This window comes from Lepisma saccharinum, chromosome 12 (genome assembly GCF_977018435.1).
Source record: "Lepisma saccharinum chromosome 12, izLepSacc3.1, whole genome shotgun sequence".
Taxonomy (NCBI): domain Eukaryota; kingdom Metazoa; phylum Arthropoda; class Insecta; order Zygentoma; family Lepismatidae; genus Lepisma; species Lepisma saccharinum.
The window spans coordinates 51,297,585-51,312,491 of NC_139240.1; the positions used below are offsets into that span (position 1 = coordinate 51,297,585).

At 39.4% G+C, this 14,907-nt stretch overlaps 1 protein-coding gene across 1 annotated transcript in view; it reads left to right on the forward strand.

The window, feature by feature from the left end:
* Nucleotides 1–14,907, forward strand: part of LOC145996325 (protein gooseberry-like) — an 84,643-nt gene that overhangs the window by 60,599 nt on the left and 9,137 nt on the right. Inside the window, exons 4-5 of the mRNA XM_083132756.1 lie at nt 4,591–4,787; nt 10,433–10,589. Coding sequence (XP_082988882.1) covers nt 4,591–4,787; nt 10,433–10,589 — 354 coding nt within the window. The remainder of the gene's footprint in view (nt 1–4,590; nt 4,788–10,432; nt 10,590–14,907) is intronic.

Genomic DNA, 14,907 nt, shown 5'->3' on the forward strand with positions numbered 1-14,907 from the left:
GACACTGTGACTCGTCATGTGATTGCCAGATCCATGTACTGCTACGAGAAAAGGTAGATATGATTAAAGAAGACGATAAACGAACTCCATAATGAATGCGGAACAGATTCGATGAACCGTGTAACTTTATGCTAATTTCAACATTGGGTTTATTTGTTCTAATGATCTTATCCAAATCAACTTCCCACTGTTCATAAATCTGAAATCCGCAATCACTAATAGAGAATTAGCATTCTTAACATACGAAACAAAGTTAAACAATCGCCACAAACCCTTAAAATCAGGACTAAAGAAAGGGTGAACTGTCATTCCGCACGAAAAAGTGATAGGCTTACAGCTGAACTTGATTTTGAACACTGTTCTGCCCTTTATCTTTCAAAAGCAAGCATACCAATAAAGTTTTATCAGCAAGAACCAACAACATGCTACATATCAAACACATACAGTATATGTTAATGTGTTTTTACATCCTTGTAGTTCTTACTCTAAGCAATGTAATTATAATATTCTGTGCAAAAATACAAATATGATAACGCTACGCAAAATGTATAGCCTAATGGAACTTTCCCAACACTTGAAATCAAGCTGTCCCTACATCTAGCTTGAATATTTATAAAAACAGACATAACAATGTGAAGTAAATTATATTAATAATATAAAATGTACTTACAACACTTTTGTACTGGTGCAGGAATACGGGAAATTATAATATTGCACCTAAAATGACACAAACTGAATGAATTTACATAACACCCACAGGTTTTCATATGGCCGAATTCTTCCTGCTGTTTATCTTGATGATTAAACTGGAACATGGATAGCTCAATCGTGATAATTCTCAAGACAGCTAGCGCCTCTAGCGGCAAGTACGAAACTACCCACGTAAAGACATTTGATCTCTCTTTTAGCATATTTTCACGAGGAAGAGAAGGATAATTGCGTGAATACTACACGAAAAAGCAATACATTTTTCATTTTAAACAATATCTTGCCGATTTCTTGGTTTATTTCCTTATATTCTGGAAATCAGGAACGAAAAGGTGAATATTACGACTTGAAGAGTCACTTTTAGAGAACTTTATTTTACACCATTCTCTCTACTGATGAACCTGAGAGCGTGATAATGAAAATTGTAACATTTCCATAATTTATGACAAAATTAGATAAAAATTAGAAAATGGTAGGTTTCCAAGAGAGGCCCGCAAACGTAACAGATCTTACAATAAGGAGATTCTTGAAACTCCCCGGATTCATGTACCAAATAAAATCTATTGTTTTCCTCTGTCAGCAGCTTGTTCAGAGGCGGCGAAAGGAGAAGGAACCACTTTCCTTCTTTTTTTATTCAAGAAAAAGTTGTTTACATACGAATTTGGTGACAAATAAAACTGTCAATTAGAAAAGAAGCCACGCACGACAAATGCATACATAAAGGATATAAATTACATGTGTATTTATAAATACGTAATTTCATATTAATTATTATTGTGCATAGATTCGTTTATTTTAAATTGAATTTATTGTAGGTATTTTATGATTATGAAAATATCTGTGTATATTTGAAAGATTGCCAAGAATACTCTTAAATTAATAAATAATATTAGGCTCTATTCGGTAAAATATCCAATTAGTATTCATGACATGCTCTTGTAACCGTAAGATACTTACATATATTCCAATACCATTTTGTCGAAACGTATTGTCCATCACTATCGAATTTCTAATGGAAATTCTATGTGATAGCACTACGCAGTTTATGTATTAACATTATTACTATTACTTACACATATTCTTTGCTTTGTTATAAATTTAAGCGTTTTAGCATGCCAAAGCGAAGTGTAAAAGCTGTAAATGTGTTTTAATTGAGTGCCCAAGGGGGGTTGGTGGGGGTTATAACCGCCCCTTTGGCCCAGTATTCCAAAAAAAAAAAAAAAAAAAAAGAACGTCAAAGGCTGGAAATGATGGCAAAATAAGAGCTGACAACTAAAAAAAACAAAAAAAAAACGCGTAACCCCCTTTTGGGAAAATCGTGGGTACGCCACTGCTCACACACACACTGTGATTATGTACGTGTGTTTTCTCACCTTCAAACACCCAACCATACTCATATTTCTATCTCATGGCGTTCTTCTAAACAGCTCCTGCTCTTGTTAAACCCCGTCAGCTTATTCGTACATGACCACAAGAGACCAAGACAAGTAAAAAAAAAATCACTCGAAGAAATTGATTATATCGATTACGAGAATGATATGCCTGAATCAATTAAACAGGAGATTAATGAGATAGAAAAATGATTCCGGTGGACACCCATGTTCTTCTTTGTAACCTCGCAGCAAGACATCCAACGTGGATGAGGGGAGAGGGGAGGTGGGAGGAGAGTCTTGAAGCCGGTCGCTTGCCACAAAAGCATATTGGAATCCCTGCGGGCTGTCGGGCGAGCCATTCATCATGGAGGCCCACACACACGGCGCGGGCGAGAAGAATGAGTTGGTAGAATGGAACAGGCGCTGGGAAACAAATTCAATCGATGTTTTAGTATTTTAATATCCCCACAAATCAACACTTCCCCTGTCAATTACTGTCAGCGGCCATGTTAAGCCGAGACAAATCCTCGTCTTCCGAACAAGTTGCTCTTTCTTCTGATTCTTTTTTGTACAATCTCTTGGAATTACTCTTACGAATCTTGTATTAATGTCTATGTCTTTGATTACGTCTCTTGTTTCTCTTTGGCCTGGTGACGTCAACAATGGCTGCATTCCTTTTCGAATTCTTTCGGAATGTAGCTCGTGTTTTGTCTTTTGTTATACCTTTGCGGCAAAAGGTTTTCTGTATGCCTCGTGGTCTAAGCGTACGGTGAACGAAGTTAAAAATAAGTTGTGTTTTATACAGCGTATATTGATATACTTGCATGTTGAATTACATCTCCTGCAAATATGCTGTATAAAGGAACAAACTGCTGGAGTACTAAGTGAGGTGAGTGCATTAGAATACTGCATGGGACTTTCGCTCGCTCGTACTCGTGAATCTCATTTGAATGTGACAGGCAGTTTCAGCCCACAATCACAATCATCTGTTTCATTTTTATATATCACTGTGCATTAGTAAGACAGACTAAACTACATTTTAACATGGACAGTGGCGGCGATTAGTGGGTGTGTGAGGGGCAGTTGCCCACCCACTTTTTGCCACTTTTGCCTCTGCACTATGCTAAAACTTATCTACCAAGGGCAAATAAACTCTCTTTACCACCCACCCCCCATTTTGGAACCCAATCGCGCCGCATGGAGATGATGTTTCAATTTCACCGCGTCTTTCTCTTCACAACCTATATTTGAGGGCCCACTACTGGATTTCGAGTGTATGTAGCTGGTTTGGCCTGTTCGAGCGTTATTCGCTCGACCCCGATTCCGCACGCTATCTTGCGTCGTCCGTGCGAACTACTTGGCGCTAGAACGAAATCCTCTTCTACTGGGGCGCGTCAAGTATCTGAGCGCTCAGCGAGCAACATGAACGCTCAGCTACTTGACGGCCAAATAAGCGTTGCTCGGTGAGCGCTTCTCACTTGATCGCTGAGCGAACTTGAACCTTGTTCGCCACAGGTTTGATCCACAGAATATAGCATTTTTGTGCTTCGATCTCGTGAGGCAATGAGAAAGAAGAGGAAATCAGTGTGAGGATGGCGGGCGGGCTGCGAATTTTGTTTTTCCAGTCAACTTGTGAATGCTGTTTCATTTCTTGCTCTCTGATTGGCTGTTGGAAAGTTACAGTGCTGTGATTGTGAGAATGTCTTATTTCCTATTTTTTAGCGCAAATTTCGTGCTTTCTAATCTAATCTAACCTAACCTAACGTACAGCGCAAACAAGATATTCTCATAATCACAGCACCGTAATTTTCCAACAGCCAATCCGAGAGCAAGAAATGAAACCGCATTCACAAGTTGACTGGAAAGAGAAAATGCGCGGGTTGGAGGCCAATGAGGAAATATTTATGATGAACGGCTTGCGATATAGTGTAATTACAGAGGAGTTCAAGCAACAGAAGGTAATGTAATATTCCAATTTTTTGTAACTGTATTAAAATGAAAATGTTCTTTATTCCAAAAACACTCCGTAGTTTTGGAAAGTTGTGCAAGGGTGTGGAAATAAAAATTTCGACAGTTTTGTATGCCCACATCAACTATTTTCATAATTAACAACTTTTCAAACTGAAATTTTGTTCATTCGACGCAGCAAAATTGATCACAGATTATTCAAAAGCACTGATATTTTGATCAATGAGCAAAGAGCGTGAAGTAACTGATCTGCCTGCTCAACGAGCATCGCTCAGATTCTTGACGCGTCCCAGCTTGCAATTGAGACCCGCAGGTCACACCGCTTCCAGAACAGTAATTCTGTCCTCCCCGATGGCGCAGTGGTGTCGTCGTCGCCTTGTAATCAAGGGGTCCCGGGTTCGATACCCGGTGGAGGCACATAGTGGTTCGGATCCCACTTTAAACTGTAGGTCCAGTCCCGATTAGCCTTACTGTGCATAAAGTGGACTTAAAACACCAAATCGATCAATCAATCAGAACAGTAAATGCGTTCACTTTCCAGGTGTTGAACCAGATGACTCCGACACAGAATCCGAGCCAGGAATTCCCCTGAAGAGAAAGCAGAGAAGGTCCAGGACCACCTTCACGGCTGAGCAACTGGAAGAACTGGAGAAGGCCTTTGAGAGGACGCAGTATCCGGACGTCTACACGAGGGAAGAGCTGGCACAAAGAAGCAAACTTACAGAGGCTCGGGTACAGGTACATAGCAAGTTAAATTAATAAATATTAGAGGAAAATATCTAAATATGTGCCCCCCCCTTTCTATGTTGTCATTTTCGGAGGAAAAAATTAATATATCAAGAACCTGCCTTTAAAATGCATATCTATGAAATATATACTTAAAAGCAATTTCCAAAAAAATGGTAAAAATTATGTATTTCAAAATTGTGGTCTATTACTAGTAGTAATATCACAAAAAGCAATTAATTTTTTTAAAAAAGTCATTTATCGCTAAAACATTATAAAATTCATATTTATGAATGATCTGTTGTTTTGAAAATCACGCGGAATGGGAAAAAATCGAAATTAAGAAAAACATCCACATATTTGTTGAAAATGTGATCTCAACATTAGACCTCATGTCATAGCCCATATTTAGACCATCACGCAATTTTTCTTCTTCAATTTATTTTCGCTCTCTGTGGTACATATTTCGCAAACAAATCATGGCATTATAAAAGCCCACATTTGTTTTATGTACCGCTAATATCATAACCTATACAAAGCAGATGAGAATTCAGAAAGCGCTGAGTTAAAACATACCTGCAAGAAGTTTTCGGAGGTCGCAATTCTATAACAGCGTCCAAGGCCGAAACTAACCACCACTTTCACTTGCGAATTGGCGCCGCAACCTTTGTCCTTCACAGATAACCAGTTCCAATAGCCTCTGCCAGGCTGCAGCACTCGGGAGCACTGATAACTCCAAAACCCATATTTAAACCTTCGCCCATATTTAGACCTTCTCCTCTATCATTAACACATTTTATATTCAAGAGTGGTGTTGTTTATTTCATGCTTACTTTATTAAGTTAGTGCCACTTTTCTGATGCACGAAAAACTACAATCTTTCACCGCTCCCTGTTGTGATTTGGACAATTTAGAGTTATGGCACATTATGAGATAGAAAGGAACTAATTGTAAAGACCTTTGAGCACCTCCTTGCAATGGTTGAAAGATTAAAAACTGCCTTTTACGAACTTTACAAGCTTTGTATTATTGAAATGTGCATACCCCCATCAACGACTGTTTGCAGCAAATCAGGTGTTACGCGTATCTTCATAATCGAACTGGTAAAGAGAGGTTGAGTGCTCTATCTATTTCCTCTTTGAGAAAGGGCTTGCAAAATATTTGGATTTAAACAAGGTTGTAGCTGCTCATGAAAATATATGTATCTTATTGTATTTCTTGATGTGGTTCATTTTCTCATTTTAGCAAAAAGAAAAAGTTTTCAAACTCTTTACATAGAAATAGTGTTATACTTATATTTATATTTATACGTTTATCCCTAGTTTTTATGACGTATTTTGAACTGTTTATATGAATAGTAATTAGTAAGTCTGTGATATTATTTCACTCAAAAATGTCTTTGGAAGAGACAACAATAGAATTATTGCATTTTACTTGACATGAAAAATCCGTGCCTAAAAGTACTTTTGTGTGTGATGGAACAAAATGCAGTGATTTATCTATGGATCTAACTGTAAAATATGTCACTGGTAAAAATATACTGTAGAAAAGTTTTACGTAAATACCTTTCAACCGGTTTAAGTTAGCCCCCCGACAGTGGCGTGGCGTGACTTTTTGAAAAGTGTTAACGGCTATCAGTACGACAATTATGCCTGCTACACGTTATCACCCCCCCCCCCCCAGTAAAGAAAACATGTCTTTGAGATAGATATTTGTTCATTTCGTTCTTGTTTTGCAATCAGCACAGTGATTTAGCCACAAACACTCCTAGAAAGAACTACCACTCATGAGACAGTTACCACAATAGTGGTAGACCCGTGTCAATTCTTCATCCGTCTCTGTTTCTTTGCAATGAGGTTCGAAGGGGAAGAAGAAGATCCACACTTTTCTCGGGTCAGTTTGACGTTTGTGTGGTGAGCACTCAGCAGACGACAGAACTCCGCTCCTTTGTGGAAGGGAAGCGCCCAGCTGTACGTACTGCTGTTGCCAACTTAGTATTTTGGAGCAAGGTTTTTTCCAAATCACGAATCGCACCAAGGAACTATATTTTCGTCTATTACTTAACTGGTCTCAGTTGTAGTTCAATCCAGCCTTGGCTCTGTAGTCTACCTCTAGTTGCTTCACAGAAATGGTATTCCTATTTTAGGAGGGATTTAGCCCTTTTCTGCCAATCCGATGTGGCAACACTGGCTGCTCCGGTAGGTCTGAATGGCAACAGGGCCCCTTGAATAATACACCAAAGTCCTTCCCCGCTCTTTCCTTGCATTGGCGCCCTCTTCTCCCTTGTTGCCTCTTCAGGGTAGCGGAACGGCCTCCCTCTTCGGTCCTGTAGGCTGCAAAAAAAATGTCCTATGCAATATCTACTCGACGGCAACGGTGTTCATTAACGTATTGTTGTCATTTTATTGAAACAACTTTTACATTTTGCTGTTACCTGCGGCAACACCGGCTACATGCACGCCACGCCTCTGCCCCCCGAGAATTTGACTCCGAAATCTGTAGCCCCCACACTTATTTCAGACTGGCGCCGTCACTGAAGTTTCCCCTATCTTTTGGATTAATTTATTTAGTGTACATTTCTTAAAAACAAAATCCAACTTAGAATTACATAAATGAAATAAAAGAAAATAAACAAACATTAGCATTAAGACTCAGCTGTACTTTTACATGACCAGAGGGCAGATTTTTCGAATTTTCCCCTCCTTTCAAAAAACCGTTATGATATTCCAAAATCTTGAAAATTACATCTGCTTAGAATTTCTCATAGAACTTTCACGTGAATCATCATCTGGTTTACTTTCGCCGTTGTCAACATATTCTCAATATAGTTTCATGATTACGTAAGTCTATCAATTTTCATGATTTTAGGATATAATAGCGGTTTTTCGCAATGAGAGGAATATTTGAAAAGATCTGCCCTCGAGTCAGCTAAAGGTTCAGCCCAGCGGGTTGCTGGACCAACAGTGCAGTTCCAAATAAGAGCTGCTGTGGCAGTCTGTCGGACTGCAAGTTCGAATTACATGAGTACAGGAGAAGGAAAGCAACGCGCGCTGCTGCAAACGGCTGCTAGCCGCAGTCGTGTTTTTCCCTCTCACTTGTTTTCGTTCGCTTGCTCCTGAGATTATCGGAATAGAGTGCGTGTGTTTATAAGAAGTGCAGACGTTGTAACAGCTTGTTTGGCTTCTTGTCTCAATCCAAAAGCTCTCATTGGGTTAAATAAATAATAAAAAAACATGATTGATTGATTAGGTTTATTTTATTTCGCTTTTCTCTCACTTTTGGCTAATCGCAAAGATGAAGATGAATGATTACACCCATGCCCAGGCCGGGATTCGAACCCGGGACCCCCTTGGCGTTGTAACGCGCTGCGATAACCACTCCGCTACTTTGGTCGACAAAAAAATAAATTGTATATAGCGTATCGTACCCAAGGTATTGGGTAGAAGGGGCAAGTCTTCTGTCATTCTTAGCCATAGGCGCCGACTCCATGGGGCTTGGGTGGGGGAGGGGGTCGAGCTTCCCCCAATGTTAACGATGTGGTGACAGAGACCCCTAAATAATTTTGCTTAAGAGGATCTAATGTATTATTTTGCTTCTCTTGTAAAGTTTACTCTGAATTGTGCAACATGAACTTAACTTTAAATACACATTTCAAATGTTTTACACCATCAACTTTGGGGGCTGAGACCGCTAAACCATCAACTTTGGGGAGGGGGGCTATGACCAGAGACAGCAAAACACATGAATTATTACTATATACTATGTATATAATTATGAGTATTGTTAATATTTTTACTAAAAAAAAAAGTTTCAAAAGAAGATGTGCATGAACTAGGAGAGTGGATGGACGTTCTGGCTACAAATGGCTCTCACATGACATTCAGAACGAGATCATTCATATATGTATTAGGGAGATCCGTCTTGCGCTTCGTGGTAGCAGATATTAAAAGTCGGGAATATTTTGCTATTATTGTTGGCGAAACTTGTGATATATCCATCCGTGAACAATTGACATTTTGCATTTGAACAGTAATTGAAAATTTTAATATTTTTGAGGGCTTTTACGAGATCCCGAACACTGAGGCCAAAACTTAAAAAAGGGAGGGAGGGAGTCATTCATTAATTTATTTCAGTGATCAGAGCCCCCAATAATTTTGACAAGTCGGCGCCCCTGTTCTTAGCATAGCAGGGAACAGAGAAAGGAATGCGGAATAAGCAATTAGGCAAACGTTAGGTTATTGACTTGAGAGACGGGTATGGAATGAGTCTTGGAATCGAGAAGGAGCGAGGGCAGTTGGCGAGGATAGAGTAAAGGTCGCGGATGGTGAGAGAGAATGGAAAGTGGGGGGAGGTCGATTATTGGACAATGGTGAGTGAACAGAGTGAATTCTAACAGGGAGGTCAGACATGTGACAATTGAGAGGACAAGTGTGGAAATAACCTTCATCTAATTGTGAGGCAAATAATATCCTTTTCTAGGCAAATCCATATCGGTTCAGTCATGGGAGTACAGAAATCCAATTTGTAAGTTCTTTTGCCATAACTTTGAATATCTCTTGCATATATCACATTTAGGCCAAGCGAATAATTACCATCTGATGGTCTTAGCGGAAGTGACGTCACCTACTACAGTTCGAAAGCGCCAAGAACAGAAGTACGCAAGTACACAGCTTGCAGTACAGACGGGAGCTGACTAGGTCACGTGATTTCCACACTCGTTGTTCATTTGTTTAAAATCACGGAGGCAGAAAGCTAGCAACACAAGTTAAATATACGTTATGGGCCAGCACGTTGTTTTAAAGTTCTTATAATGTGTAGAAATATATGTGTAGGAACATTTGAAAATGCTATGTGATTTCTATGGTGAAAAACAAGTGTTTAAAACGTGGGGAAAACAACGAGTACTAAGTTTTATATCCTGATCGTATTTGGCGCTGCAGTCGAAGTGCAATTCGAAAGACTTTCACTTCCAGTCCACGACTTCAAGACCGCAGTCCAAGACCATACTCGAAGGATGCTCGCTTCAAGTACGGTCTTGCACCTTTCGGACACAGCCTGAGAGATGAATGATGAATAATTACACCACCCAATACAATCTAAAGGTCTCTAGTTAGATTCCAACGCAGTATTAGCATTGCGTTACGATAGTTCTCAAATTATAGTAAAGGATGTTAATTTTTTTGCTTGTGGTTACGAAAGACGTGTGTCAATGCAAGCAAGTAATTTAGGTATAATATATAATTGGTTCCCGATTCCATATCCTGTTGCGGCACGTACAGTCACCGTCAATAAAAATGGGACACCTTCCCCTGACAGGTGCTATGTGTGTTGCCTAACTGTACGGCGATAAGTGGCTTTTAATAGCAAATTTCAATGGCAACTACTACCATCCCTTTGAGTTTCAGGATCTAGGTGTCCCATTTTTATTGCCGGGAAGTGTACAGTAAACTGTAGGTCCAGTCCCGATCAGCCTATTGTGCATACCAGTAAAATGGACTTAGAACAACTTAGACAAGAAACTCTGGTTCTCTCAGAATCTCAATATATCAACAACGAAGCAAAAAACATCGACTTCTCCTGTGCTTAGCAACGAGATAAGGGACACTTCAACAAAATATTGAAAACAAGATCAATGTGAAGTCACATTTTTTTTACAGGTCTGGTTCAGCAATAGACGTGCCCGTTGGAGAAAGCAAGTAGGCTCGCATCAAGTCAATGCCTTCAACCCTTTGGGTTTATCTGTAGGGTACACCCCATCCAGTTACCAGTATGGGTCTACCACAGATCCAGGGACCTCGTCTCTGCAACATGGAGGTAAGTCCTTTGTTCTTATAACCAAAGTTGATATACTCGTATTGACTCTCAGGACCGATTTTTTTCAATGTACAGATAAGGTTTAAGTTAGTACCACAGATAAAGACATATAAGCAGATCTTCATCTAAGGTAGGAAAACAGGTGCACGGATCTCCCACTGGGAACGGCCCCTCGCAAGAAGTTCCGGAATAATACGTAGAGAGGCGCTGCGAGGCAGCACTCGAAGCCATTACCCTGTCTTTATCTGTGTTAGTACGTAACTGGTAGTGTGCTCAATCCCGGCCTAACTAACAATGCGACTCTTTCATTTTGTTGTGCACAATGCGGTAAAGTTAATGGGTGATTCTGAAATTAGGGTACACTTTTGACTTAGGATAGGAAATAAAAATCGAGAAGTTATGTTTTTTTTTCTCATCTTGATACTAGCTTGTGTAATATTTTGACGCTATGTAGGCACCAGAACTGAATTTTCACTAATAACGTGTTATTTAATTATTATTGGCAATTTCCTATTTCATGCTACTGGCTCTAGTTGTGTCCATGCTGATGACTAGGGAACGGATTTTAAGGTGCAGCACCTATTCAAAAATATATATATTTTAGGACATGATATCAAGTAAAATGAACACTCTTTGTTGCACCTTTTCGTGAGATTAGCACATTTAGCACATGTATCAGCACCTTTTTCCTTCCTTTTATTTCATGTTTTGTTAAAAAAAATTGGACATAAAAATAAATGATTTTCACTCTTCTTGAGCAGCTACATAAAATCCTATAGTCTCATTTTGTAGAGCAGAACGAGAGCTATAAATAGGTATGATGTAATCATTGTAGCCCCAATAGTTTCCAAGATAATGTAGCAAAGCCCGCGAGAGAAAACACAAACTTCAACAAAACCTATTCGGCAGAACCACAGTTCTCTGTGCGGTCCGCGCGAATTATATACAGAAGGCGTAGGAAAAGAGAGCACTGAATAAAGACATTTTATCAGCACCTCTTTTAAAACATTTTCAGTCGAGCAAGATTCATCCAAAGCAATTGGTCACACTCTCTGCAACTTGAAATAGTGTTGCCATATGTACTATTATTATTCTAAAGAAAAAATATCCCTGCCTTCCAAATATCAAATTAAAATTTGACCATGGTGATGACATAGGATTTAGCGGGGGAAATTCATTAATATCCTCATTCAATTGTATCGTTGACTCCTTTTTCATGGTATTATGATTTATCACACTTATTTTACACAAACATATTTTACTTCCCAAATGAAAATTAGTATTCGTGAAAGAATTGCACTTAAAATTTAATGTCCATACCCAGGGTTGTTAGCGGTCCAGGAATTTTAAACAAATTCAATTCCGGTCCATGAGAGAAAACAAGCAAGCGTAAATGGGTTCTGGACCGTAAGGAATATTTTTATCTGCAAAGTATTTCTATTCGGTCCAGGAACCCTTTTTACCAGATTAGTGTTGCTCACGGGACGGGACATGTCCCGTCTCGTCTCGTGTCTCGTCTTGAAAACGAGACGAGACACGAGACGGGACAAGCCTTTTGAAATTCGAGACGGGACGAGGCGGAATGCCTTTCTCGTCTCGTTTTCGAGATGAGACACGAGACGAGACGGGACGGATTTTGAAAAGTCTCGTCTCGTCTCGAATGTCTCGAAAAAATAAAAGAAAAATTTTTAATCAGTTGCAAATACTTGTTTGATTGGAATAAAGTATTTCAATTAGAAACGTTCATAAGCGTGTATTAAGTCAAAAGAAAACTATTCTAGAGAGAGTAATGAATGAATTGAATACCTAAACTTATTTTCAATACTCTTTCGAAACACAGCGTTACTCCCCATTTTTTTAAAAAAAATATTCCAGTTTAATAACTTTATGTTACGATAATACTCCAGATACTAATACAATTCTGAATAACATCAAGTAAAAGGGCAGGTAGAGAAGGTGGAAGGAGGGGCCAAAAAATCGTGGAATGTCTGCGTCCGAGGTTTATCTTGTAAAATTAGTCTCAGCTCTATAGGTTGGAAAGATAAACGGACCGACGGATAGGGTTTATTTTTATTATTTAATTTTTACATCAAAGGGTGTACAGAAGTGATTGTTATTAGGAAGTAGGAAAAGCATTGTAGGAAACATGGCAGTACAAATTGATGAGGAGTTGTTGGGAAAGTTATTAAGGAGTCCAAGATATTAGCAAGACTAAGAGAAGGGCATAATTAGGGACAAATAATCTTGCATTATCCCACTCCGAACAGCTGAGAGCTAAAGAGGAGGAGAAAATACGGGAAATATGGAAAGAAGTAATTTGGTGATTTTAGTGTTTACAGAGAACCACGACAAGATTTTACCACATTATTATTTGCACGGGTTGCGAAATTATTAGAATGTTATGGAAATTTCGGATATGTCTTTGTTGAGAAAATTCTTGTTGTTTCCCTCAGGCATTCTGCAGGTGGTTGGATTCGATTTTTTTACGTCCGTTTGAAGATTATTTCCAATGTTTTTTTTATTTCTTTATTTCTTATTTAAGGAGAATACTATTCCTTGGATTGTAATAACGAAATACTGAGGCTGATATAGAATAGATTTCAAATGAAGGAAGTGCACTAAGTTCTGTATAATCGTCGTAGAAGGAAACTTTGTTCTATGAAGGGATTCCCCGATGGTACAGTGGTAGCATCGTCGCCTTGTAATCAAGGGGTCCCGGGTTCGATACCCGGTGAAGGCACATTGTGATTTGAACCCCACTTTAAACTGTGGGTCCAGTCCCGATTAGCCTTTCTGTAAATCAGATGAAGGAATGTTGTAGCTGTTCTTTTTATTCTCTAAATTTAGCCTTCCAGTTTATGAGCAAAATACATGTAGTATCTACTGTACATTTTCACTCGTTATTAAACACATTTCACAAAGTAGTTTTATCGAACTTCAGAGGGAAGCTGACAGCAATGTCAGGGTGGCGGGAGCTTGTTTACCACCAGGGTGTATTCCGAGACTATTGTTCGCCGTTCCCCACTGACAAAGGTTTCGCTTTGAACAATGGACACCGTTGCTTCAGGGGGCAAACACCAAACATAGGGCGAGGTTGACCTGCAGTAGCGGGTACGTGCCATAAATCCAGGCCTAAAGTAGGAATGAAAGTTGATGCAAGGGAGGGGCAATAAAAATTCTGTAATTTGGTTTGCTTGCTGACAGGAAGTTTTACAGGAAAAGCTGAAAAGGAAAACGGCAGACTTAGAATGAAAGAGGGACAGTGAACACGAGTTCTTTGTATTATTCGCCGACACACAAGCTTCCATTTCGAAGGTGAGGCTATCAGCAGCGAAGTTATTAGAGGGTTGGAAGCAGTGACGACGCCAGAGGGGGCAGGGGGACGCCCCATGTCAGACACTTCGCCCCCCCACCCGGACCCCCCAACTGAAGTTAATTAAATATCGAATAATAAGAGAGTTCATTTATAAGAGTATGACGATTTTCACCTTTTCAAAGCGGTGTATTCTGCATGATATCACTTTCCTGCTTATATTACCAACTTGATTAACAAATATTAATTTGCTTCGTCCAAGATTCGAGCGCCGACCTGGGCATAGGTGATTTCTCATTCATTTATGTCCTGTAATAGCCGAGATTAACCTAAGTTTTAACCAGTCTTAAGAACTGGGAAAAAGTGTTGAATGTGGATGATTTTAAAACATCACGAATATTTTCAGGACCACAAGACATCATCTGTAGTACGGGCAAATTATTCTAATCGTGGTCGTTAGTGACAACGCTAATTATTAAAAGACATTCAAAGTTGATTCAAGATTTGGTTGGTTGGTTGATTTGGCGTTTGAAGTCCACTTTATGCACAGTAAGGCTAATCGGGACTGGACTTATAGTTTAAAGTGCCTCCACTGGGTATCGAACCCAGGACCAAAGGTGATCGAAGAAAACCCGACACTCCATGTCAGTTGTTGTGGATTCATCGCGGTTTCTTACTATTCAGGGACTTGAATTTCGAGATGATGAGTCTGAGGCAAACCTTAACAAAGGTGATTTCTTCGATACTCTTGAAGCTAATGAGGGGATATTGTTCGGAAATGTATTGAACGTGAACCTTAAAATGCAAATTACACTTAAAATTCGATTCAAAACATATTGCGGGCAGGTAAAAGAACGCTTATTAGGATTTGCCACTCTTCAATCATTAGATGCAGGTTCGCTGTTTCTCGTACATATCAAAATCGAAGAACTTCTTCCCACGAACTCCATAGGTGCCTGTAATTGGGAAGCACAGACATACGTTGGAGTGGTAGAGTAAGAGTAA